At 45.9% G+C, this 25,880-nt stretch overlaps 1 protein-coding gene across 1 annotated transcript in view; it reads left to right on the top strand.

Annotated features, from left to right (window-relative positions):
- Positions 1-14,907, top strand: part of LOC149443802 (protein mono-ADP-ribosyltransferase PARP15-like) — a 43,924-nt gene extending 29,017 nt beyond the window's left edge. The window contains exons 6-9 of the mRNA XM_089655260.1: positions 4,653-4,844; positions 7,714-7,850; positions 9,812-9,986; positions 14,436-14,907. Coding sequence (XP_089511386.1) covers positions 4,653-4,844; positions 7,714-7,850; positions 9,812-9,986; positions 14,436-14,722 — 791 coding nt within the window. The 3' untranslated portion in view covers positions 14,723-14,907. The remainder of the gene's footprint in view (positions 1-4,652; positions 4,845-7,713; positions 7,851-9,811; positions 9,987-14,435) is intronic.
- Positions 14,908-25,880: the final 10,973 nt, after the last annotated feature.

The raw sequence follows: 25,880 nt of genomic DNA on the forward strand, positions 1-25,880 counted from the left end.
AAAATTACATTAACTGAGGCGTCCACAAACCGAGGTCCACCTGTATAATGTGAGGAGCTGATCGCTTGTGAAGTGATTCGGTTGGGAGTGGTGGAGCACAGGAGACTTTCCTATAACTAAAATATCACTTTTCAGCGCGGTGCTCCATGTACTTTGTACGTAGACAACTAGTTCTACCAATATTAATCAAAAAAATATAAAATTTCTAAACCAATGCTGCTGCTCTTTGTTGACAAACCATCAAACAAAATAAATTAAAAAAAAAAAAACAGCGAAAAAAAATTATACATATAAATAAATAAAATCAGAAAACTTAAATGAAAAATATATAAAATAATATATAAAATAATGTCCAAATAAAAGTGCAAATCCAAAAACAATGAAGATATCCTAAATCCAATGTGCTCCAAAGAAATACATGAAAAAAGTGCCGTATGCAGAAAACTTCAGTGTTAACCCTTTGAGGACCAAGGGACGTATTTGTCCCATGTTTTTTATTGCCTGTATCATCTGATTAAAAACTTAAAGTACTTTATTTTTTGGTTTGAGTCAAAATATTAGTTCTTATCAACAAATGGATCTAGCTTTTTGCCAATTATTTCATGAAATGCCTTAGTTACAGCAACTGAAGTGTACGAACTTTAAAAACAAAAAATTGATTCTTTTGGCGTTCCAAAATCTTACGGTCCTCAAAGGGATAAACACCATCTGGGATAACCAACATATGCTGCACTCACCAAGTATAGTGCACTCTCAGTGATTACGTATTTGACTCTCAGTGAGTCAAATACGCTTTGTGGATATTATATATCCTGCCAATAGGGGTTTCCACTGCTCAGAAGAATGCTCCAATAGAAGGATTTCCCACACAATTCGATCAGTGTAAAAAAGAACAAAGTGATAGTGTAATATTGTCAAAAGAATTAAATTTCTACAAATAGATGCGTCAATTGCGCTCACATGTTAAAACAACAAGAGACGCCTTGGGTCAATTACATGTGACCGCTTGCTCCTCAGGGGATCATCTCCACTGAGCAAGTGGACACAGACACAGGCTGCTGGCTTCAATGGGTGGTCGGGTGGAAACGGACCCCGGTCTCCAGCGACTGGGTATCTTCATCAAGAAGCTGCTTCTCAGGCTCTGGCACACGAGACCAGTGAGTCTGGCTATTGTTACCCCAAGATCCAGGTGACACCAGATTTGAAGTAAACCAGGAGGTAGACTTGTCTATTTGAACACAGATACAAGATATATACACTCAGGGGACAGTCCCCCCCTCCCTGCATAATGACACAGGGTGGGGCAGTCTACATTTAGTAACAAGAGACACACAGGTACTCAAACTTCACTCCAGCAGACAGTCCCATCACGAGGGAGGGCTGCTGGAGACACCCCCCACTAAGCTAATACACATAAACACATACATCCCATAATAGTTTGCTCCCAAGCCAGACACACAATAGAACAATGGGATGCACCACATAACACCAAACAATCCACAACCCCCACCCCTCCTATCTCCTAGACATGTCTACACAATATTAGGACATGTGGAGCTGAGACGGGTCTCCCCACCTCTCCAAAGTGAGCTGGGTTTCATGGGCCCCCCACCCAAAGTGACTTCCGTCACATATCTCCCCGTTCGGCAGGAGACTAACGCAGGAGGAAACCCCAGACGGGTTAGTCTGTACTTCCAGTCCCCCAATGCCAGCACCCACACAGTTCCCCAAACAAATTGTCCCAAACATAGCATTACTCACCCAGCCAACCTCTGCCTCTCTCGTAAAACATACCCGCTGCTGGGGAGAAGTACGGACTGGTCCTTCTTCCTGAAGTCCTCTCAGCTGCTGGAGGGAAGACAGGGTGGCTGGGCCAACTCCATCATGCTGTTGGGGATCTGGGCCGACTGCCCAGCATCCCTGGGGTATCCAGGTGGTGACTGTAGTCTCATCCACTTTGACTTGATGGACATCCCCCAGTGTTCGCAAAGTAAGGCTGACATCCTGCTGTCCCAATGCCAGACCCTTTTCTGGGGTTGTGTCAGTGGAGACCGAAGTCCCATCCATGGACATCAGCTCAAGCTGCCGTTGTGAGGTGCCAATTGCATCCTCTTCCTGTAGCTCCTACGGTGCTGATTGTTGTGGGCAGAGGTCAACCACGCCATGCCCTGATGCCAGCTGGAGGCACGACGGCTGATTCCTCCTCAGCAAAAAAATCAATCAAATCCCCAGTCTCCGGAACTGGTGTCTGGGGATAGGGGTTCACCATCTCCTGTCCGTAGAACCCAGAAGATGTTACCAGTGCTGGGCAGAGTTCAGCAATGTTTGGCCATGTTGCCAGCTCTTCTGCTGGAGGCTCACCAGGTTGTTTTTCCTCAGCAGAGAAGTCTATCAAATCCCCAGTCTCTGGAACTGGTGTCTGGGGATAGGGGTTCACCATCTCCTGTCCGTGGAACCCAGAAGATGTTACCAGTGCTGGGCAGAGGCTAGCAGAGCTCTGCCCTTTTGTCAGCACTTCAGGTTTGGGGATGGCAATCTCTGCAATTTCCACTGCAGGTTCTTGGGCATGCTGCTGAACATGTTTTAGCAGTTGCCTGTATGCCCTATCCAGATGCTGTTCTTTCATCAGCAGGTATTCCAGATCTGGTTCAAGGTCTGAGACCCCTGTGAGACCAAACATAGCCTCTCTGTCTTCTCGCAGGTCCTCCAGGGTAGGTTCTCCTTCATCGCCAAACACAAAATGATCTGTAAGGCTCTCCCACAGCAATTCAGGGCTACTAAAGTCATATCCCTCTGGCGAGCATTCTGTTGTCACCCCTAAATATTCCTGCTCTGCGTACCATTGCAGAGCCTGATATCGGTTGTCCAGCTCTATCTCCTGCTGGACCAGCCTGTCCAACTCGATCACCCATTGCTCCTGGGGTCGCTCTCCCAGGAATGGCATCCGTAACATCCGATGGTCCCTGGCCCGTTCCCCTGGGGTTGGATAGCACCACCTGAATCCGCTGCCTGAGCTCCAGGTACTGATCCGTAGACACAGTCCTGGATTATGTTACAAGAACGATCCGCAGCAGCCCGGTGAACTCTGATGCCAGGTCCATATCTCCACTGGGGTGACCGATGTCTACTTTCCTCATCTTGAATCCCGTTGGTGGTTTGGACATGTTCACAGCTTGGAAGCACAATCCCACCGCTGCCACCAATGTAACGGAACCGACCCAGTCTGCATTTGGGTACTTCCATTATAATACTGCTTCCTCGTCCAAACACCGACCACAGACACCACACATTTGAAGTAACCCAGAAAGTAGACTAATTTATTTTAACACAGATGCAAGATATAGACACTCAAGGGACAAATCCCCCCTCCCTGCATAATGACACAGGGTGTGGCAATCTACATTTAGTAACAAGAGATACACCAACAGACAGTCCCATCTGGAGGGAGGGCTGCTGGAGACACCCCCCACCAAGCCAATACACATAGCACATACATCCCATAATAGTTTGCTCCCAGCAAGACACACAATAGAACAATGGGATGCAACCACATGACATTAAACAATGAACAACCCCCCACCCCAATATTAGGACAGATCACCCTGTACCCCTAACAGGCACAGGGTGACTTACACATAATAGGAATAGGGGGAGTTGAGACAGGGGTCTCCCCACCTCTCCAAAGTGAGCTGTGTTCCATGGGCCCCCACACAAAGTGACTCCCGTCACAGGACTGCCTGTCTGTTTCCATCCGACCCGATCCGACAAACAGAAGGAGAATTGGATCCTTTTTCGCGTGTCAGATCGGATTGGATGTCGGCGGGTGTAAACTGACACCTGTCTGTTTACACCCGCCACTCCATAGAGGAGAACGGAGGTCCTGATTGGGTCCCCTTGAAAAGCGGGCAGGTGGACCCGATCGGAACTGGAAGAAAGCGCACAGGTGGTGCAAACACCTAGCGCATTATCCAAGGTTTAATAAAAAGCATAAAAAGACAAATAATATATATATATATATATACTCACAAACATAGCGCATATATACAGCCTATAAGGCCACAGAGATGGCAGAGTGCTCCAACTGGTGGTGCGGTCGGCCTGCTAACGTATTTTGGGGATGAATCCCTTTCCTCAGAGCTAATAGCTCATCCCTGAAACGTGTCAGCAGGCCGACCGCACCACCAGTCAGACACTCTGTCATCTCCGTGGCCTTATATATGCGCTATGTTTGTCAGTATATATATATATATTTTTTGTCTTTTTATACTTTTTAATAAACCTTGGGTAATGTGCGAGGTGTTTGCACCACCTGTGTGCTTTCTTCCAGTTGGTTGATCTCCCCATCTGAGGAGGGTTGCATCCCTGGAACGTTATCCATAGGTCATTCACACACCGGATTCCCTGGCCTTCCCCTGACATTGGCTCCCTTGAGGCGCTGGAGAGGTAACGCTTCTGTCCGCTTTGGACCCGATCGGAACGTCCGTGTGGAAGGAAGCAGAAGGAGCTTCATACACCATCAGCTTTGTACAGCAGAACCTCCGGAGGTCAGGTCCCTCTGAGTAATGTCCTTTACTTTTATGTTTAATGAAGCAAAAGTTACATTTTGTGGTCAGTAGATATCTTTTGTTGAACATTTTGTCTGGTTGATACAGGTGCGGGGGAATTAGCTGCCTCCACAGTGGCCGACTCAATCCTGGATGGTTTGGAGGAGTTCATCAAATGTACTTCAGCCTGTTCTCTTCAGACGGTGAAAGTGGTTCTGTTCCAGCCACAAATGCTGAATGATTTCCACATGAGCATGAAGAAGAGAAAAGCCAAATCCCTCCTCTCCGCTAGAATCACCGGTGAGTGGGGTGAGAGTTCAGGATGGCCGACTGAACAAGAAAGGGCAAGAAAAACTTCTGTACTATGTAAGAGGAGCTCAGGATCCTGGAAGAACGACCAATTGAAGCACCAGAATTTCATATTCAAGTCCAAATATAAGTTTGCTATAGGTGGTTTGCAAAGCCAACACATTTCAGGGGTTGTAACTTCATTCCCTACATTGGGGCTTAAAGCGGAGCTCCACCCAAAAGGGGAAGTTTCGCTTTAAGCCTTTGTTCCCCACTCCCCATTAAGGATTGGCACCTATTGATAGTGGGTACCCAAATTTGACAGGTACCCGCTCCCACTTCCGCTGCAATCGCCTAGGTGATTGGAAGCAGAAGTTGTCCTCCCCCTCCCTGTAGTCTTCTGGGACACATGACAGGTCCCAGAAGACTATGGGGCCATTCACAAGGCACAGCGCTTCTCACACATGCGCAGTGGGCACCCGGCTGTGGAGCCGCAAGCTTTCACAGCCAGGTGCCCAAACTGAAGGTGCCGGCACCGGGAAGAGAAGGTGGCCGGTGAAACCAATGGTGGTGAGGACACCGCTGGACCGAGGGACAGGTAAGTGGCTGTATTTTACAAGTCAGCAGCTACAGTTTTTGTGCAGTTTTTGTGCAGTTTTTGTAGCTGCTGACTTTTATTTTTATCTTTCAGCTGGAAGTCCGCTTTAAGGTAACAATACAAGGATACGGTGTAGGTGGAATCAATAATCATTATATAGATGAGGAATGCTGTTGGAGTGCAATGAACGTTGGTGGAATGTACTTGTTATATCTAAAGGTGATAGAAATCATGTCAACCGAAAAAGAATGAATTTTAAATTGCCATAAAAGTTCTGTTTTTGCACATAATGAGATTCCAACTTGTTACAAAGTGTCAGTCCTTCCCTTACCAGGAAATACACAGCCCCCGCCAGGAAGAAGCACACAATGGGGCTCCATGTTCACTCAATAATTCAATGGCAGCCGGATGTCTCATTGTAACATAATGTCAGAGTAGAATCATTGTATCAGTAGTTGGGATGTCATGTGATCAGTAGAAAGATGTGATTGTAGATCTCGTCTCATTCTGTGTTATTACAGATCTGTGTTCAGTATTCAGTCAGAGACATATGTCCACCAATCAGCATCTGAAAGGACAAAGCAGCTTCTAGGCTGGAGGTGTCACCAAGGTGCCAATACAACATTGTCACCTATGTAGCCAATGCTTGCCACCTTCTTGAACCTAAAAGAAAAATCCTAGTCATTTTGGCTACAAGAGTCAGCAGGAGACCACGAGAAGGCTCCAAAGGGTCTGCCAGCTTTGAATTGTACCAATAGATCAGGAATATATTTCTCATAAAAGCTAAAATATTAGTTGCAGAGAGATGAAAATACTTCCTTCTGATTGGACACACTGTAGGCTCCATCTGCATGTAAAACTGTATTTGTAGCCTCTGTAGAATCCCAGAGAAACACATAAAACGGTTATATGGTGCCTGATTGCGACAGCTGAACAGTGATTGGTTCTGTCGCGACCGTACTGACATGCTGGTGTTGGAAATTTTATCTCTGACTTGGTGAGTCAAACCATTCCTGGCGCATTCGAGATTGGGCACTTCAGTACCCAGAACATCCTGTGGGCGGGTACAGGAACACCCCCCAGGGTTGATTTGCCAAGTGCTAATGTCCAGCCCACATCCATATTTCAATAAATTGAGGACCCTGAGATATGGACGGGGTGATTCGTACGGAGCCGGTTCCATATGACTGGAGAATCTCTGACTTTTTTTTACTTGCTCCAGTCGCAGGATAACTCTCGGTAAAAGTTTTATTTCTGTTTTTATTCCCTTTTATTTTATAGTGAATAGCCAATTGTGTAACTTTTTGTCTTTTTGCATTTTCTGTAACTGTTTTTTCTTTGGACATATTTCATGCTCCGCCCACTTTTGGGATATTAAATCATAAAATTAATAAGTGACTTCTGGGTACTTAAGCTCGGGCTCATATCATAGTGTCTATGTGCTCGGTCTAAGTTCATTGCCAATCTGTATGCAATTGTACTGCGTGTTGGCAGATTGCATGCAGATTGTAAAGTAGCAGATCTGCCATATGGAGATCTGTGTGTGTGTGGTGGCCCAGCAGACCAGTCTGCGGACAAACTGTTGGGTGGTGGCAGGCTTTGTTCTGTGTCTGGTGTGGGGGTGGGTGGAAGAGGGGTGTGTCTGGTGTGGGGGTGTGTGGAAGAGGGGTGTGTCTGGTGTGGGGGTGGATGGACAGTGGAAGAGTGATTAACACCGGGGTTATAGCTTGTAGGATAGCTGGAGGAATCCTAGAAGGGTGTGCCAATTGCTAGACTGCTCCCCAACCCTTAGGGTGCACCAGATTGTATGTAAGATTCGTATCTGCCTGTGTGTGTGTTCAGCCAGCTGGATTGCAGTGGAGTCTCCCTCTAGTGGTGGCCAGAGGCAGTGCAGACTGTGAAAGTGTATCACGGCCAGTCTTGTATGCTATAAGTCCCCCTCATTCCCTTTTACCCCCAATCACGGACCACGCCTCGGTTAGCTAGTCGCTGTGGGTGTGTGGTTTGATCCGTGACACTGTCTATGGCTAGTGGCCTATTCCTACATTGCCGGGACATGGAGGGAATGTGACAGCCAAGAACAGTCCATTTGATATAAGGAGGACAATCTGCTCTCTGGTACGATTTGGTGGCTTTATCAGTTTCCAGAGCTGAGGGTATGAGGGGACATCAGAATTATTGTCTCTACATTAATCCATTCTTTCAGTCAGGTTGTACTCCCAAGATTTTACTTGTTTGGTTTCTCTTTGGGTCCTGACTGCACATCTTATCTTTCTGATGTAGATATTCACAGTTTACCAACTCACTGGGATCCATCGGGTGGGACTCTTGTGATGGAAGTGGATGTTGGTCCAGGAACTCCTGAATACTCCAGTGTACAGCAGAAATTCCAGAAGAGCTGCGAGAAACAAATCCTGAAGGTAATGTCTCCGATTCATTGTGATGAATGATGTCAGACAGGCCCAGACTGGGACAAAAAATAGGCCCGGGCATTTTAGACTGAGCAGCCAATTTCTGGGGGGGGGGAGGTGCAAAGGCATTGGGGGGGGGGGGGGGGCAGTTGGTGAAGGAATATTCACGGAGTTGGTCCTCCACTCTGTAATGTAAAGGGCCACTGTGATATAAAGGGGACTGCACTGTAAAGCGGCACTGTATTGATTACAATGCCCCTTTACAGTGCAGTCCCCTTTATATCACAGTGCCCCTTTACATTACAGTGCCCCTAGAGATCTAATCACAGTACCCTCTATATATTCAAAGAGATGGTCTAATCCAGCAAAGAGACATCCCCATCCAGCAAAGAGACATCCTTATCCAGAAAAGAGACAGCCCAATCCACAAAGAAACATACCTATCCACAAAGAGATGGGATTTCTCTTTTCTGGACTGGGCTGTCGCTTTGCTGGATTGGGATGTCGTTTTGCTGGACCCAACTGAGCAAAGAGACAGCGCAGTCCAGCAAAGAGATATCCCCATCCAGCAAAGAGACATTCCCGTCCAGAAAGAGACAGCCTAACCAGCAAAGAGAGAGCCCGCCCAGCAAAGAGACAGCCCACCCAGCAAAGAGACAGCCCGCCCAGCAAAGATACAGCCTGACCAGTAAAGAGACAGCAGTCCAACAAAGAGACAGCCCATCCAGCAAAGAGACAGCCCATCCAGCAAAGAGACAGCCCGTCCAGCAAAGAGACAGCCGGTCCAGCAAAGAGACAGCCGGTCCAGCAAAAAGTCCAATCCATTGCCGCTACAGAGCTGTCAAATTGTGAAGGAGAGAGGCTCCCGTTGTCCTTTAAGTGCGGCTGTGTGTGCAGCGGCCGGCCGTGGAGGTGTCTGCGTGTCCTTGATGGCGCTTCCTGCTTCTCACTGGAGCCATCGCTGCCACTCCTCCTGTCGGCCCTGCTTTAGGCATAGCCACACAGCGGGAGGTGAGTGGTGGCCATGGTCTATGTTGCCCTGTCCAGACTTATCTACTGCTGTACAGCCTGGTCATCAACAGGCCGCTGTACGTAAGCCCGGTGGCTCCGGCCCACCGGGCAAATGCTCAGTGTGCCCTTTTGCCAGTCTGGGCCTGATGTCATTGATAGAATTCTGGGTGACAGCAATGATGGTCATCACACAGTGTAGCGACTGGGCACATTAACATGGCACTGGAGACTGGTCCTGAGTATGTGTCATGGAGTATATGGATCCTTCATTCTACGGAGAGATGTTTGACTTCTCTGGAGATTCAGACCACTACTGGACGACACCAGATAAATACCCCGATAGAGGCTCCTGGTGGCTACTGAACTGTGGCTGTCATAAGTTTTTAATCTCTTTAAAATGCTGAGCTGTAGGAAGTTTGCCAGAAGTCCAGAAAGGTGGCAGCAAACACGGGGATGTAGAACATTTCAGTCATCTCCCAGAGCAGTAGACCAGATCAGAACAGAATCAGGCAGGGTGCACCATCACATAGCCTACCAATCAGCCAAAGCTCAGGATTCAAAAGCTTGGTAATGGAGCATTTCCAATCAGGCAATGAGCTGGAGGTCAATCTCAGGTTTAGTCACATCCACTTTGTGTAGTCTAGTTCACACACATTCAAGTACATCAACTTCCTGGGATTGTGGACAGATAGTACCAGGTGAAGAAGCAAAGCATAGACTCCAAAAACGGTTTTATAATTGGGTGCTCCAATCACAGAATTATGACTGGCACTATGGAATGGGCAGAAATTAACCTTCAATAGAATATTCCATCCATAACATCATGTTGGAGCTGTTTGATACTTGACCTGTCCATGTATTCTTCATAGACTATGTCCTGTATAGTGGGTGGAACATTCTGGAGCGTAGCTGGTAGAACAGTGTAAAGATCTGAGCCTTGGTATGTCTTGTCCTCCCAGATTCGGCGTGTACAGAACCGATATCTCTGGAACCAGTACCAGGTGAAGAAGCAGAGCATAGATTCTAAAAACGGTTCCACCACCAATGAGAAGGAGCTTTTCCATGGGACCGACTTCAACTCCATCCAACACGTCAATCAACATGGATTTAACAGGAGCTACGCAGGGAAACACGGTGAGAGATTTCAGAGGAACAATTACAGCTTAAAGTTGAACTCCAGGAATTCCACCTCTTTGTAAAATGGTCCACATTACTGTGGGAAAAGTCCTGTGAGGTGCATGCTACCCTGTGGACTTATCTCTTTAATTTACCATTACTGGGAGTACAGTTATTGCTTTACCTGTGTGTCCCCCTCAACACCTTCTGGTGGCATGCAGCTGCCCAATCACAGAGTGCTTTGTATTATGTGAACCTATTGTCAATATACAAAGCCTTCTGCGAATGGACAGCAGAGGAGAGGGGTGGGCAGAGCTGCTGCTGTGTGAGAAAGAAGCATCTCTCCTGTCAGAGCACCAGGAGTATAGAGATAGCTGTACTCCTGGTGCTCGGTAAAACATAACCTCTTGTAATCTGGCATATTTTAGAAAGTGTCTGAATTCCTGGAGTTCAACTTCAATAACAATCTCTGTATTATTTTAACAAAAAGTTCTGGATGTGTTTGTAAACGCAGAGAATTTATGTTTATATTGATAGCTATGTAGCGATGGTTCCCAAGGGAGCCGCTGGAAATCCTGTCCCCCTTACCTGTTTAGAGGCTGCACACCGTGTTACCAGTTCCGATATTTCAATGACAAACTCCAGTCCAAGGGTCTTTTTACTGTTTATTGTGGAACACAGAGAAATGCAGGGAGGAGAGTTCAGGGTGCAGGATACCTGAGGACTGAGAATCTAGCAGAGACAGGACCTGCAAGGGCAGCCATGCAGTAACATAGATATACCTTCATCGGCCACTTTATTAGGTCCACCTTGCTAGTCCCGAGTTGAACCCCCTTTTGCCTTCATTATTCGTGGCATAGATTCAACAAGGTGTTGGAAACGTTCCTCAGAGATTTCGGTCCATATTGACATGATAGCATCACGCCGTTGCTGTAGGTTTGTCAGCTGCGCATCAATGAATCATTGATACAAGGCAGGATGGATCCATGCTTTCGTGTTGTTTATGCCAAATTCTGACTACAGCTCCGCCTCCACTGATGAATGGGAAGAGAAGGGCTGGAACTCCGTAGTGATCAGCAGCTGCCAGCTGGCTTGCAGAAAGGGACTGAGTCTGAGAGGAACACTGGAAGCAGCTGCTACACGGGCCCCAGACACCTGGCACCTTCCTCTGTCCTTTCTTCCTCCCCCTCGCCTCAGCTGAAGGATCGTTCATGACATGGGGTGTCCCACACAGAGAGAATGCTCCTGCCTAGTTTGCCTAGTGGAAGCACCAGCCCTGCCTACAATATCTGGCACCATACTATAATTGATGGGTTCTTCTCGCAATGTCCAGGCAGCAGATTCCACCCAGCTCCCCTGCAATGCTCCTCAGTGAGGGATCCCTTCCCCAGCTCAGCTTTCACAGGAGCCTCTTCATCAAGCCTTCAGCCCATAACTCACATTGGGCCACTTGCCTACGGCTCACATACACATTACATTCTTTAGATTTACGAACAAGTATGTAGTGCAAGGATCTGTCTGATTGGATGCTAATTGATTGGATATGTTAGGTAGATCCCCACAGCACATAGTTTTGTTAAATCTGAAGTTGATTGCACGGTTAGTTTGTAATGTGTATGGTGACCTTTGGGGGATCAGAAAAGATTTTCCCTGTTGCAGCAAATTGGATCCAACTTTTATACAGGATTTATATACGCCAACAGTTTACTCAGCACTTTACAACATGAGGGCAGACAGTACAGTTACAATACAATGTAATACAGGGGGAATCCGAGGGCCTGGCTCACTGGAGCTTACAATCTAAAGGGGAGGATCAAGTGATAGGAAAGGTAATAACTGTGGGGGATGAGCTGGTGGAGAAGATACAGGTACAGTTGCTAGGTGGGGGTAGGAGAGGCCTCTCTGTAGAGAAAAGTTTTCAGGGCTCTCCTAAAAGTAGACAGAGTGGGAGATAGTCGGACAGTTGGGGGTTGGGAATTCCAATGGACATGTAACTCTGCAGCTGACGTCATGCTGGACATCAGAGCTGACTCTTCTATACACACCATGACATTTCTCCACCAGGTTTTGTCTCTGTCCGTTCTGCTTCCCCAGTCCAAGTATTGGAAATGTGATCTCTGTAACTGGTGATGCTGTAGTGAGATAGACAACCTCAGAAGTGTGGGCAGACGGTTGACTCGATCAGAAGACAACTTGAAGATCGTTCAGAAGCTTAATCCCAAACTTTGCAGATTTTACAACAATCGCAGACACATAGGTTTTCACTAGAAGAAGGGATTGTAGGAAATCTCCTCTTCAGAGACAGTAATAAAAACCTTCAAAAAACAGAAATGGAAAAGAATTCCATGAAGAATCTGATAGTCCAGACAGAGTTTGAGTTGCAGAGTCCTAAGGAAATTCCAATGTGTTGTAGAGGTTCAGATGGCTCCTTCCTTTGGGCTTTAGACTTTTAGCTGAAGGTAGTCTGAGCACAAGCTGGGTACCAAATCAATCCATAACAGATATACACTCTTATTACTTACACTTATTAGGTTCATGTGCTTGGTAACACAAACTGCTAATCAGCCAATCACATGGCAGTAACTCAGTGCATTTAGGTATCTAGATGTGGTGAAGACAACTTGCTGAAGTTCACACCGAGCGTCAGAATGGGGAAGAAAGTGGATTTAAGTGACTTTGAACGTGGCATGGTTGTTGGTGCCAGGTGGACTGGTCTAAGTATTTCAAAATCTGCTGATCTAGTGGGATTTTCCCGCACGGCCATCTTTAGGATTTCCAAAGAATGGTCCGAAAAAGAGAAAATATCTAGTGAGTGGCAGTTGTGTAGAGGAAAATGACTTGTTGATGCCGGAGGTCAGAGGAGAATGGGCAGACTGGTTCCAGACGATGGAAAGTCATCAGTAACTCTAATAACCACTCGTTACAACCAAGGTAAGGAGAATATCATCTCTGAATGCACAACACATCCAACCTTGAAGCAGATGGGCTACAGCAGCAGAAGACCACACCAGGGGCCACTCCTGTCCTCTAAGAACAGGAAACAAAGGCTACAATTAACACAAGCTCACCAAAATTGGACAATAGAAGACTGGCAAAATGTTGCCTGGTCTGATGAGTCTGGATTTCAGCCGCGACATTGAGATGGTATGGTTAGAATCTTGTGTAAACAACATGAAAGCATGGATTCATCCTGCCTTGTATCAATGGTTCCGTCTGGTGGTGTCATGGTGTGGTGGATTCATCCTGCCTTGTATCAGTGGTTCAGGCTGGTTGTGGTGGTGGTGTCATGGTGTGGGGGATTCATCCTGCCTTGTATCAATGGTTCAGGCTGGTGGTGGTGGTGTCATGGTGTGGGGGATTCATCCTGCCTTGTATCAGTGGTTCAGGCTGGTGGTGGTGTCATGGTGTGGGGGATTCATCCTGCCTTGTATCAATGGTTCAGGCTGGTGGTGGTGGTGTCATGGTGTGGCAGATCCATCCTGCCTTGTATCAGCAGTTCAGGCTGGTGGTGGTGGTGTCATGGTGTGGTGGATCCGTCCTGCCTTGTGTCAAATGTTCAGGTTGGTGGTGGTGGTGTCATGGTGAGGTGGATTCATCCTGCCTTGTGTCAATGGTTCAGGCTGGTGGTGGTGGTGTCATGGTGTGGTGGATCCATCCTGCCTTGTATCAACAGTTCAGGTTGGTGGTGGTGGTGGTGTCATGGTGTGGGAAAGATTTTCTTGGCACTAGCAAGGTGGACCTAATAAAGTGTCTTTTGATATGTAGCCTGCTCATTGGTTAGGGTTTTATCTGGTACCCAACTTGTGCCCAGATTTCTAAAACCCCGAGGCAGGAGCCATCTGAACCTCTAAAATATGTTGGCCTTTCCTTAGGACTCTGCAACTCATAAACTCTGTCTGGACTATCAGAAACCTCATGTTCATGTTCTCTTCTCTTCCTAATTGAAGACTGTACTTCATGGTCCTAGCCTGTGGCTACAGTGCTGCCTGGATCTAATAAGGACTCCTACAACCAGCTGATATACCTACCAGGACCTTAGAACCTCATTATTCTAGAAGATATGACACATCATAGTCTGTAACCCTTCCCCACTACATCCAGAACTAAGCTGGGTTTTAATGTCTCATCTATCAGGACTTACCATTGAGTGCAGTACAGTATGGCTTCCTTGTCACATCCTGTGTGTTATGAGGTGTATCTTGGGGCCCATTCACATCACATCCATAGTATTTTTTAAGACAGGCCCAATGCTATAATGTACTGAAATCTATTGTTTCCAATTGGGCCAGTTCACACCAGTGTGCTGTTTTGATGTGTGCCGGGTGAAATTGGACCAACTACATTTAAACACAGTGAAACATGATGTGATTCCATATTTTGCTCGCACCTCCAGACCTTCTCTCCTGCTGCACCTCTCCTCTGGAACTCTGATATATTAACCTGTGACGTGTCTTTCTTTTCAAACAGCTACTGTTTATGGACATGGAACTTATTTTGCAGTAAATGCACGTTACTCTGCTGATGACACATACTCCAAACCTGAAGAAAATGGCCAAAAACACATGTACCTGGCCCGCGTTCTCACCGGACTCTACTGTGTTGGAAGCGATGGGATGATAACACCTCCAGCCAAAAATCCAGCCAACCCCACTGACTGCTATGACAGCGTGACGAATGACGTCCAGAACCCTTCAATGTTTGTGATATTTAATGACATCCAGGCCTACCCCGAATATCACATCATCTTCCAGTGATGATCTATGACTGTGCCCGAGGATCACACAAATCTCCGCCCGTCGACTATCAAGAGTCCAATGGCAGAGTGGCGGAGCAGAAGCAGCTTCAATTGAAGGCCATACAGAGGCCTATGTTAAAAAGTCCCCCCAGCAGCAGCGTGGGGAGACGACTATCAAGAGTCCAATGGCAGAGTGGCGGAGCAGAAGCAGCTTCAATTGAAGGCCATACACAGGCCTAGGTTTAAAAGTCCCTCACAGTTAATTCCAATAACGAACTCTACTCCTCCGTGCAATCTACTTACGAGACCCTGGGCAGGTCTGGGTCCAATTTGTGGTAGAGACTGGTTTTGTTCAGCCATGCTTGAGCGAGTAATAACAGGTCTGTGCTGCCCTTTGGTGTCTGGCTTAATGCGCACAACACTGAACGTCCCAGCGTTTGTCAACGATTTGCCGTTAAGTGATGCAAACCCGCTGAACCACGTTCATGAGGAGCCGGTACAGGGGGCCATGAATCAGTATGGACCTGGCAGCAGCGTGAGCAGACGACAGAGGCACATGGCACAGGGTGGCGGTGGAGGCAGCATTATTCTGAAGCCATACGCAGGCCTAGGTTAAAAAGCGGAAGCCATCAGCAGCGTGAGCAGACGACAGAGGCACATGGCGCAGGGTGGCGGTGGATGCAGCAGCAATGGAAGGCCATACAGCACCCTATGACAAAATGGAACCCACCAACAGTGTAAGGAGACCTGAAAGTGGCACATGGCAGAGTCTGGCGATGAAGTCAGCAGCAATGGGAGGCCGTACAGGGACCCATGACACACTCTGGACCTGGCAGCAGCAAGAGGAGGCGGTACAGGGGCCCATGGCAGAGTGGCGAAGCGTAAGCAGCTTAAATTGAAGGCCATACAGAGGCCTATGTTAAAAAGTCCCCCCAGCAGCAGCGTGGGGAGACGACTATTAGCCTCCTCATGCTGCTGCCAGGTCCAGAGTGTGTCATGGGTCCCTGTACGGCCTCCCATTGCTGCTGTCTCCATCGCCACACTCTGCCATGTGCCACTTTCAGGTCTCCTCACACTGCTGGTGGGTTCCATTTTGTCATAGGGTGCTGGCAGATTACGGGCCTCCCATTGCTGCTGCCAGGCCCGTAATCTGCCATGGGCCCCCGTACCGCCTCCTCATGCTGCTGCCAGGCCCGTAATCTGTCATGGGCCCCTGTACCGCCTCCTCATGCTGCTGCCAGGTCCACAGTGTGTCATGGGTCCCTGTACGGCCTCCCATTGCTGCTGTCTCCATCGCCACACTCTGCCATGTGCCACTTTCAGGTCTCCTCACACTGCTGGTGGGTTCCATTTTGTCATAGGGTGCTGGCAGATTACGGGCCTCCCATTGCTGCTGCCATGCCCGTAATCTGCCATGGGCCCCCGTACCACCTCCTCATGCTGCTGCCAGGCCCGTAATCTGCCATGGGCCCCCGTACCGCCTCCTCATGCTGCTGCCAGGCCCGTAATCTGTCATGGGCCCCTGTACCGCCTCCTTATGCTGCTGCCAGGTCCAGAGTGTGTCATGGGTCCCTGTACGGCCTCCCATTGCTGCTGTCTCCATCGCCACACTCTGCCATGTGCCACTTTCAGGTCTCCTCACACTGCTGGTGGGTTCCATTTTGTCATAGGGTGCTGGCAGATTACGGGCCTCCCATTGCTGCTGCCAGGCCCGTAATCTGCCATGGGCCCCCGTACCGCCTCCTCATGCTGCTGCCAGGCCCGTAATCTGCCATGGGCCCCCGTACCGCCTCCTCATGCTGCTGCCAGGCCCCTAATCTGCCATGGGCCCCTGTACCGCCTCCTCATGGTGCTGCCAGGTCCAGAGTGTGTCATGGGTCCCTGTACGGCCTCCCATTGCTGCTGTCTCCATCGCCACACTCTGCCATGTGCCACTTTCAGGTCTCCTCACACTGCTGGTGGGTTCCATTTTGTCATAGGGTGCTGTATGGCCTCCCATTGCTGCTGCCAGGCCCGTAATCTGCCATGGGCCCCCGTACCGCCTCCTCATGCTGCTGCCAGGTCCACAGTGTGTCATGGGTCCCTGTACGGCCTCCCATTGCTGCTGCCAGGCCCGTAATCTGCCATGGGCCCCCGTACCGACTCCTCATGCTGCTGCCAGGCCCGTAATCTGTCATTGGCCCCTGTACCGCCTCCTCATGCTGCTGCCAGGTCCAGAGTGTGTCATGGGTCCCTGTACGGCCTCCCATTGCTGCTATCTCCATCGCCACACTCTGCCATGTGCCACTTTCAGGTCTCCTCACACTGCTGGTGGGTTCCATTTTGTCATAGGGTGCTGTATGGCCTCCCATTGCTGCTGCCTCCACCGCCACACTGTGGCTCCACACTCTGGTTTTGGCCCCGTGACTGGCCAAATGAGTGAAGTGTGCGGTGATTCTAAGATCGACGGCACTCATCTGCATGTCATACTGACTGACAGTATTATTTCTCTTCCCCAGCAGACTCCAAGGGCATTTAAATTAAAGGTACAGTGTTCTGCACTAATATAAAGGCTCTCTGAAGCCTAGAAACACCCTTTTTATAAGTTAAATTCGCAGCGAATATATTCGCCTCGAATCAAATTTTTTCCGCGAATTCGGCGAATCAGCCGAATCGAATTTTTGAATACTTTGCTCATCTCTAATTATAATAAAAAGCTTGCCTATCTTGATTCTTCGTTAGTTTGGCTTTAACATTGCCCACCAGCTTTGGCTTTAGTAGTTGACCTGCAGTTGGTAGGAGAGTCCTTGTACGTCTACTCATAAGCCGCTGTGCTGGACTGGTGTCTAGGCCTTGTGTGGGTGTGTTTCTGTGGTCCAGTATAGACAGGTATATCTCTGTACTGGCCTGTTTTGCCTTTTGCATGAGTCTTTTGGCTGTTTTTACTGCTGACTCCGCTTTACCATTACTCTGTGGATATCCAGGAGATGATGTCTGGTGCTCAAATTCCCACCTCTCCCTGAATTTTTTGAATTCCTCCGATGTAAATTGAGCGGCGTTGTCAGAGAACACAATATCCGGAATGCCATATCTGGCAAAATGGGCCTTGAGTTTTTTAATTACTGTTTTGGCCCTTGTGTCCTGTAAGTAGTCTATCTCCCAGAAGTTGGAAAAATAGTCCACAGTTACCAGATATTCCTTGAGAAGAACTTGTATCTCTCCACTGTCTCATTCATGGGGTCACAGTGCTTATCAAATGCTTGCAGTATGTCTGTCAGTGCCATGCTGTCTGTGAGCAGGGTCTCGGCTAGTTCTCGGCCTTTTTCCCCAATCAAGTAATAAAACAGCTTTACTTCCCTCTGCTCATCTCTGGGTGCCACTGTCAGGTCCACATACAGAGTAAACTCTTCCTTCCAGTGTCTCCATGTTTGTGAGAGATTGGAAGAAGTGACATCCAGTCTCTGAGGGGGTTTCAGGCCACTCTCCATAGTGCCGTCTGATAGGGACTCTGTACTTACAGTTGCTGATTCTCTGTACAGTTCTAGTATTTGTATACAGTTTCTGTATTTGTAGACAGAAGACTTGCTATTCAGAGGTTCAGTGCCCAGCTGCCACCATGTCTGTTAGGCGATCCTGCTCAGATGCTCACACACTGTAGTTAGTAGCAGACATTTTATTAGGTGCTCATAGCTGCCATTATACATGTATCTGCATTAGAACTACAAGCAAAGAGAGGCAATAACACAGTTGTACCCGTATCTAAGTAGTGAGACATAGATGGAGAAGAGAAGGGGCCCGAGGACAGAGCATTGTGGGACCCCAACAGAAAGGGGGAGTGAGGGGGAGGTGTTAGCATTATAGGTAACGCTGAAGGAGCGTTGTGACAGGTAGGATGAGAGCCAGGAGAGAGCAGAATCTCTGAGGCCGAGGGAGTGTAGTATTTTGAGGAGGAGGGGGTGGTGGACTGTGTCGAAGGCTGCGGAGGGGTCAAGGTGTAGGAGCACTGAATAGTGGCCATTAGCTTTGGCGGTTAGCAGGTCATTGGAGAGTTTGAGTAAGGCGGTTTCGGTGGAGTGTAGGGGGGTTTCGGTGGAGTGTAGGGGAGTTTCGGTGGAGTGTAGGGGACGGAAGCCGGACTGTAGGGGATCGAGGAGGTTGTTGTCGTTGAGGTGAGAGCATAGGCGGGTGTAGACGAGACGCTCGAGGACTTTGGATGAGAATGGGAGCAGGGAGATGGGTCTAAGGTTGTTCGGGTCATTGGGGTCCAGGGAGGGCTTTTTAAGTATGGGGGTGATGTGTGCATGTTTCAGAGGGGAGGGGAAAGTGCCGGAGGAGAGGGAGAGATTGAAGATGTGGGTGGGGGAGCGTAGGATGGAGGGGGAGGGAGGTCGTAGGAGTTGTGAGGGGATAGGGTCGAGGGGGCAGGTGGTGAGGCGGGCATCAGAGAGGATCTTGGAGACTTCCTCGATGGTAGTAAGGTCAAAGGTGCGGAGTGTTGGGGGGGCTTCAGTATGAGGAATGTAGGGTGGGATGGAAGTGGAGGTCAGAGCAGTGGTGGGGCCGTGGGAGAGGGGTGATGAGGGGGTAGCTGAGTGAGGGGGAACGGGGTTGGAGGGAGTTTGAGCAGCGACGAAGTCCCTGCGGGTTATGTCGAGGGGGAGGGGGGATGAGGGGGTAGCTGTGTGAGAGGGGACGGGTTGAGAGGGTGTGTGAGTTGCGGCGATGTCCTTACGAATTGTGTCAATCTTGTTTTTGAAGTAATTGGCAATCTCAAGGGCAGTGAGTGAGGTGCTGGGTGGAGGTGGGGGTGGCGAGAGTAGAGAGTTGAAGGTGGAGAAGAGTCGGCGATTGGAGGAGAGGGCCTTGATGAGGGTCAGGAAGTAGGCTTGTTTGGCTGCGTGGAGGGAGGAGGTGTAGGTGCGGAAGGCAGATTTGTAGCGGGTGAAGGCTTGTTGGGATTTGGTTTTGCGCCATAGTCGCTCCAGGGCACGACTGCGTTGTACTACATCCATATATTACTATACAGGGATACTACATCCATAGATTACTATACAGGGATACTACATCCATATATTACTATACAGGGATACTACATCCATAGATTACTATACAGGGATACTACATCCATAGATTACTATACAGGGATACTACATCCATAGATTACTATACAGGGATACTACATCCATAGATTACTATACAGGGATACTACATCCATAGATTACTATACAGGGATACTACATCCATAGATTACTATACAGGGATACTACATCCATATATTACTATACAGGGATACTACATCTATATATTACTATACAGGGATACTACATCCATATATTACTATACAGGGATACTACATCCATAGATTACTATACAGGGATACTACATCTATATATTACTATACAGGGATACTACATCCATAGATTACTATACAGGAATACTACATCCATATATTACTATACGGGGATACTACATCCATAGATTACTATACAGGGATACTACATCCATAGATTACTATACAGGGATACTACATCCATAGATTACTATACAGGGATACCACATCCATAGATTACTATACAGGGATACTACATCCATAGATTACTATACAGGGATACTACACCCATATATTACTATACAGGGATACTACACCCATATATTACTATACAGGGATACTACATCCATAGATTACTATACAGGGATACTACACCCATATATTACTATACAGGAATACTACATCCATAGATTACTATACAGGAATACTACATCCATATATTACTATACAGGGATACTACACCCATATATTACTATACAGGGATACTACATCCATAGATTACTATACAGGGATACTACATCCATAGATTACTATACAGGGATACTACATCCATAGATTACTATACAGGGATACTACATCCATAGATTACTATACAGGGATACTACATCCATAGATTACTATACAGGGATACTACATCCATAGATTACTATACAGGGATACTACATCTATATATTACTATACAGGGATACTACATCCATATATTACTATACAGGGATACTACATCCATAGATTACTATACAGGGATACTACATCTATATATTACTATACAGGGATACTACATCCATAGATTACTATACAGGGATACTACATCCATAGATTACTATACAGGGATACTACATCTATATATTACTATACAGGGATACTACATCCATAGATTACTATACAGGAATACTACATCCATAGATTACTATACAGGGATACTACATCCATATATTACTATACGGGGATACTACATCCATAGATTACTATACAGGGATACTACATCCATATATTACTATACGGGGATACTACATCCATATATTACTATACAGGAATACTACATCCATAGATTACTATACAGGGATACTACATCCATATATTACTATACGGGGATACTACATCATAGATTACTATACAGGGATACCACATCCATAGATTACTATACAGGGATACTACATCCATAGATTACTATACAGGGATACTACACCCATATATTACTATACAGGGATACTACATCCATAGATTACTATACAGGGATACTACATCCATATATTACTATACAGGGATACTACACCCATATATTACTATACAGGGATACTACACCCATATATTACTATACAGGGATACTACATCCATACATTACTATACAGGGATACTACATCCATAGATTACTATACAGGGATACTACATCCATATATTACTATACAGGGATACTACACCCATATATTACTATACAGGGATACTACATCCATAGATTACTATACAGGGATACTACATCCATATATTACTATACAGGGATACTACATCCATATATTACTATACAGGGATACTACATCCATAGATTACTATACAGGGATACTACATCCATATATTACTATACAGGAATACTACATCCATATATTACTATACAGGGATACTACATCCATATATTACTATACAGGGATACTACATCCATAGATTACTATACAGGAATACTACATCCATATATTACTATACAGGAATACTACATCCATATATTACTATACAGGAATACTACATCCATAGATTACTATACAGGAATACTACATCCATATATTACTATACAGGAATACTACATCCATATACAGTATTACTATACAGGGATACCACATCCATATATTACTATACAGGGATACTACATCCATATATTACTATACAGGGATACCACATCCATAGATTACTATACAGGGATACTACATCCATATATTACTATACAGGGATACTACATCCATATATTACTATACGGGGATACTACATCCATAGATTACTATACAGGGATACTACATCCATATATTACTATACAGGGATACTACATCCATAGATTACTATACAGGAATACTACATCCATAGATTACTATACAGGGATACTACATCCATAGATTACTATACAGGGATACTACATCTATATATTACTATACAGGGATACTACATCCATAGATTACTATACAGGGATACTACATCCATAGATTACTATACAGGGATACCACATCATAGATTACTATACAGGGATACTACATCCATAGATTACTATACAGGGATACTACATCCATAGATTACTATACAGGGATACTACATCCATAGATTACTATACAGGGATACTACATCCATATATTACTATACGGGGATACTACATCCATATATTACTATACGGGAATACTACATCCATAGATTACTATACGGGGATACTACATCCATATATTACTATACAGGGATACTACACCCATATATTACTATACAGGGATACTACATCCATATATTACTATGCAGGGATACTACACCCATATATTACTATACAGGGATACTACATCCATAGATTACTATACAGGGATACTACATCCATAGATTACTATACAGGGATACTACACCCATATATTACTATACAGGGATACTACATCCATATATTACTATACAGGGATACTACACCCATATATTACTATACAGGAATACTACATCCATATATTACTATACAGGGATACTCAGGGCTTTTTTTCTCAGAGGAAAGGTGGTGGAACTCCCCCACCCAAACCTGGCCACGCCCCCATCAAACCCTAGGACCACCCCTTTAGAGAACAGGAATGCAAGTAAAATTTGGGAGGGGCTTCCGATGACATCATTTCCCGTACATACCATATAAGGGAAATGATGTCATCGGACCCCCGGCTGCCTCTTGCATGATCTGCATGAAACACATGCATAGATATAAAATGACTAATGTACTGACACCAGAAACACATGCATAGATATAAAATGAATACCGTACTGACACCAGAAACACACGCATAGATATAAAATCAGTACCGTACTGACACCAGAAACACATGCATAGATATAAAATGACTAATGTACTGACACCAGAAACACATGCATAGATATAAAATGACTAATGTACTGACACCAGAAACACATGCATAGATATAAAATGACTAATGTACTGACACCAGAAACACATGCATAGATATAAAATCAGTACCGTACTGACACCAGAAACACACGCATAGATATAAAATCAGTACCGTACTGACACCAGAAACACATGCATAGATATAAAATCAGTACCGTACTGACACCAGAAACACATGCATAGATATAAAATCAGTACCGTACTGACACCAGAAACACACGCATAGATATAAAATCAGTACCGTACTGACACCAGGAACACATGCATAGATATAAAATCATGGCAGGCCGTTTGTAAACGTCCAGCATAGATATAAAATCAGTCTAGCATGCATGTGTACCCTGTCTGGTAGATGTGCCTGCTCCTACAGGCTCCCCTAGGGTTGCCACCTTTTCCTCCAAAAAATACCGTCCATCACTGAATTTATCTTTCCTGTTCCTCATGCACAGGAGGGGCGCTCTCGATCGGCGCCGCTGAGCGCTGAGCAATTGCGTTCTGAAATAGTTTAGGTGGGCTCAGGTGGGTGAGGATAGTTTAGGTGGGCTCAGATAGTTTAGGTGGGCACAGGTGGTTGGGATAGTTTAGGTGGGCACAGGCTGGGGAGAGAGTAAAAATTTAGAGCAATACATGATACTGCAGTCAGTGACAGGGAGCCGAGCGCAGCTTACCTACTCCAAGCTGTACGGCCCCTGCGTCCACGCTGTCACTGCCGTTGATGTCGCCGCGCCGCCCCCGATGTTTACACGCCGGCGGGGGGGGGCGGTGAAGCGTGCATAGTGTCCTCGCCCATCGTCCGCGCCCCCGATGTTTACACGCTGGCGGTAGAGGGGGGGGGGGGGGTGAAGCGTGCATGTCCCCGCTCACCGGCTGTGAGCAGCGGCAGTGACAGGTGCCGGGCACGCGCAAGCATGACATAAACAAGCCGCGTCCGGCACCTGTCACTTTCGCTGCTCTGCATAGCTTGTCAGCTCTGCAGAGGCAGTCGGTGAGCGGGGACAAGAAGAAAAAGGTGGCGGAACGCAGTACCGCCGCGTTCCGGCAGAAAGAAAGCCCTGGGGATACTACATCCATAGATTACTATACAGGGATACTACATCCATATATTACTATACAGGGATACTACATCCATAGATTACTATACAGGGATACTACATCCATAGATTACTATACAGGGATACTACATCCATAGATTACTATACAGGGATACTACATCTATATATTACTATACAGGGATACTACATCCATAGATTACTATACGGGGATACTACACCCATATATTACTATACAGGGATACTACATCTATATATTACTATACAGGGATACTACATCTATATATTACTATACAGGGATACTACATCCATAGATTACTATACAGGGATACTACATCCATAGATTACTATACAGGGATACTACATCCATATATTACTATACAGGGATACTACATCCATAGATTACTATACAGGGATACTACATCCATAGATTACTATACAGGGATACTACATCCATAGATTACTATACAGGGATACTACATCTATATATTACTATACAGGGATACTACATCCATAGATTACTATACAGGGATACTACATCCATAGATTACTATACAGGGATACTACATCCATATATTACTATACAGGGATACTACATCCATATATTACTATACAGGGATACTACATCCATAGATTACTATACAGGGATACTACATCCATATATTACTATACGGGGATACTACATCCATATATTACTATACGGGGATACTACATCCATAGATTACTATACAGGGATACTACATCCATATATTACTATACAGGGATACTACATCCATACATTACTATACAGGGATACTACATCCATATATTACTATACAGGGATACTACATCCATATATTACTATACGGGGATACTACATCCATATATTACTATACGGGGATACTACACCCATATATTACTATACAGGGATACTACATCTATATATTACTATACGGGGATACTACATCATATATTACTATACAGGGATACTACACCCATATATTACTATACAGGGATACTACACCTATATATTACTATACAGGGATACTACATCCATAGATTACTATACAGGGATACTACACCCATATATTACTATACAGGGATACTACACCCATATATTACTATACAGGGATACTACATCCATAGATTACTATACAGGGATACTACATCCATATATTACTATACAGGGATACTACATCCATAGATTACTATACAGGGATACTACATCCATAGATTACTATACAGGGATACTACATCCATAATTTACTATACAGGGATACCACATCCATATATTACTATACGGGGATACTACATCCATAGATTACTATACAGGGATACTACATCCATAGATTACTATACAGGGATACTACACCCATATATTACTATACGGGGATACTACATCCATATATTACTATACAGGGATACTACACCCATATATTACTATACAGGGATACTACATCCATATATTACTATACAGGGATACTACACCCATATATTACTATACAGGGATACTACATCCATATATTACTATACAGGGATACTACATCCATAGATTACTATACAGGGATACTACACCCATATATTACTATACAGGGATACTACATCCATAGATTACTATACAGGGATACTACATCCATAGATTACTATACAGGAATACTACACCCATATATTACTATACAGGGATACTACATCCATAGATTACTATACAGGGATACTACACCCA

The sequence above is a fragment of the Staurois parvus genome, unplaced genomic scaffold (genome assembly GCF_062004578.1).
Source record: "Staurois parvus isolate SC_StPar_1 unplaced genomic scaffold, SC_StPar_1.0 ptg000831l, whole genome shotgun sequence".
Taxonomy (NCBI): Eukaryota; Metazoa; Chordata; class Amphibia; order Anura; family Ranidae; genus Staurois; species Staurois parvus.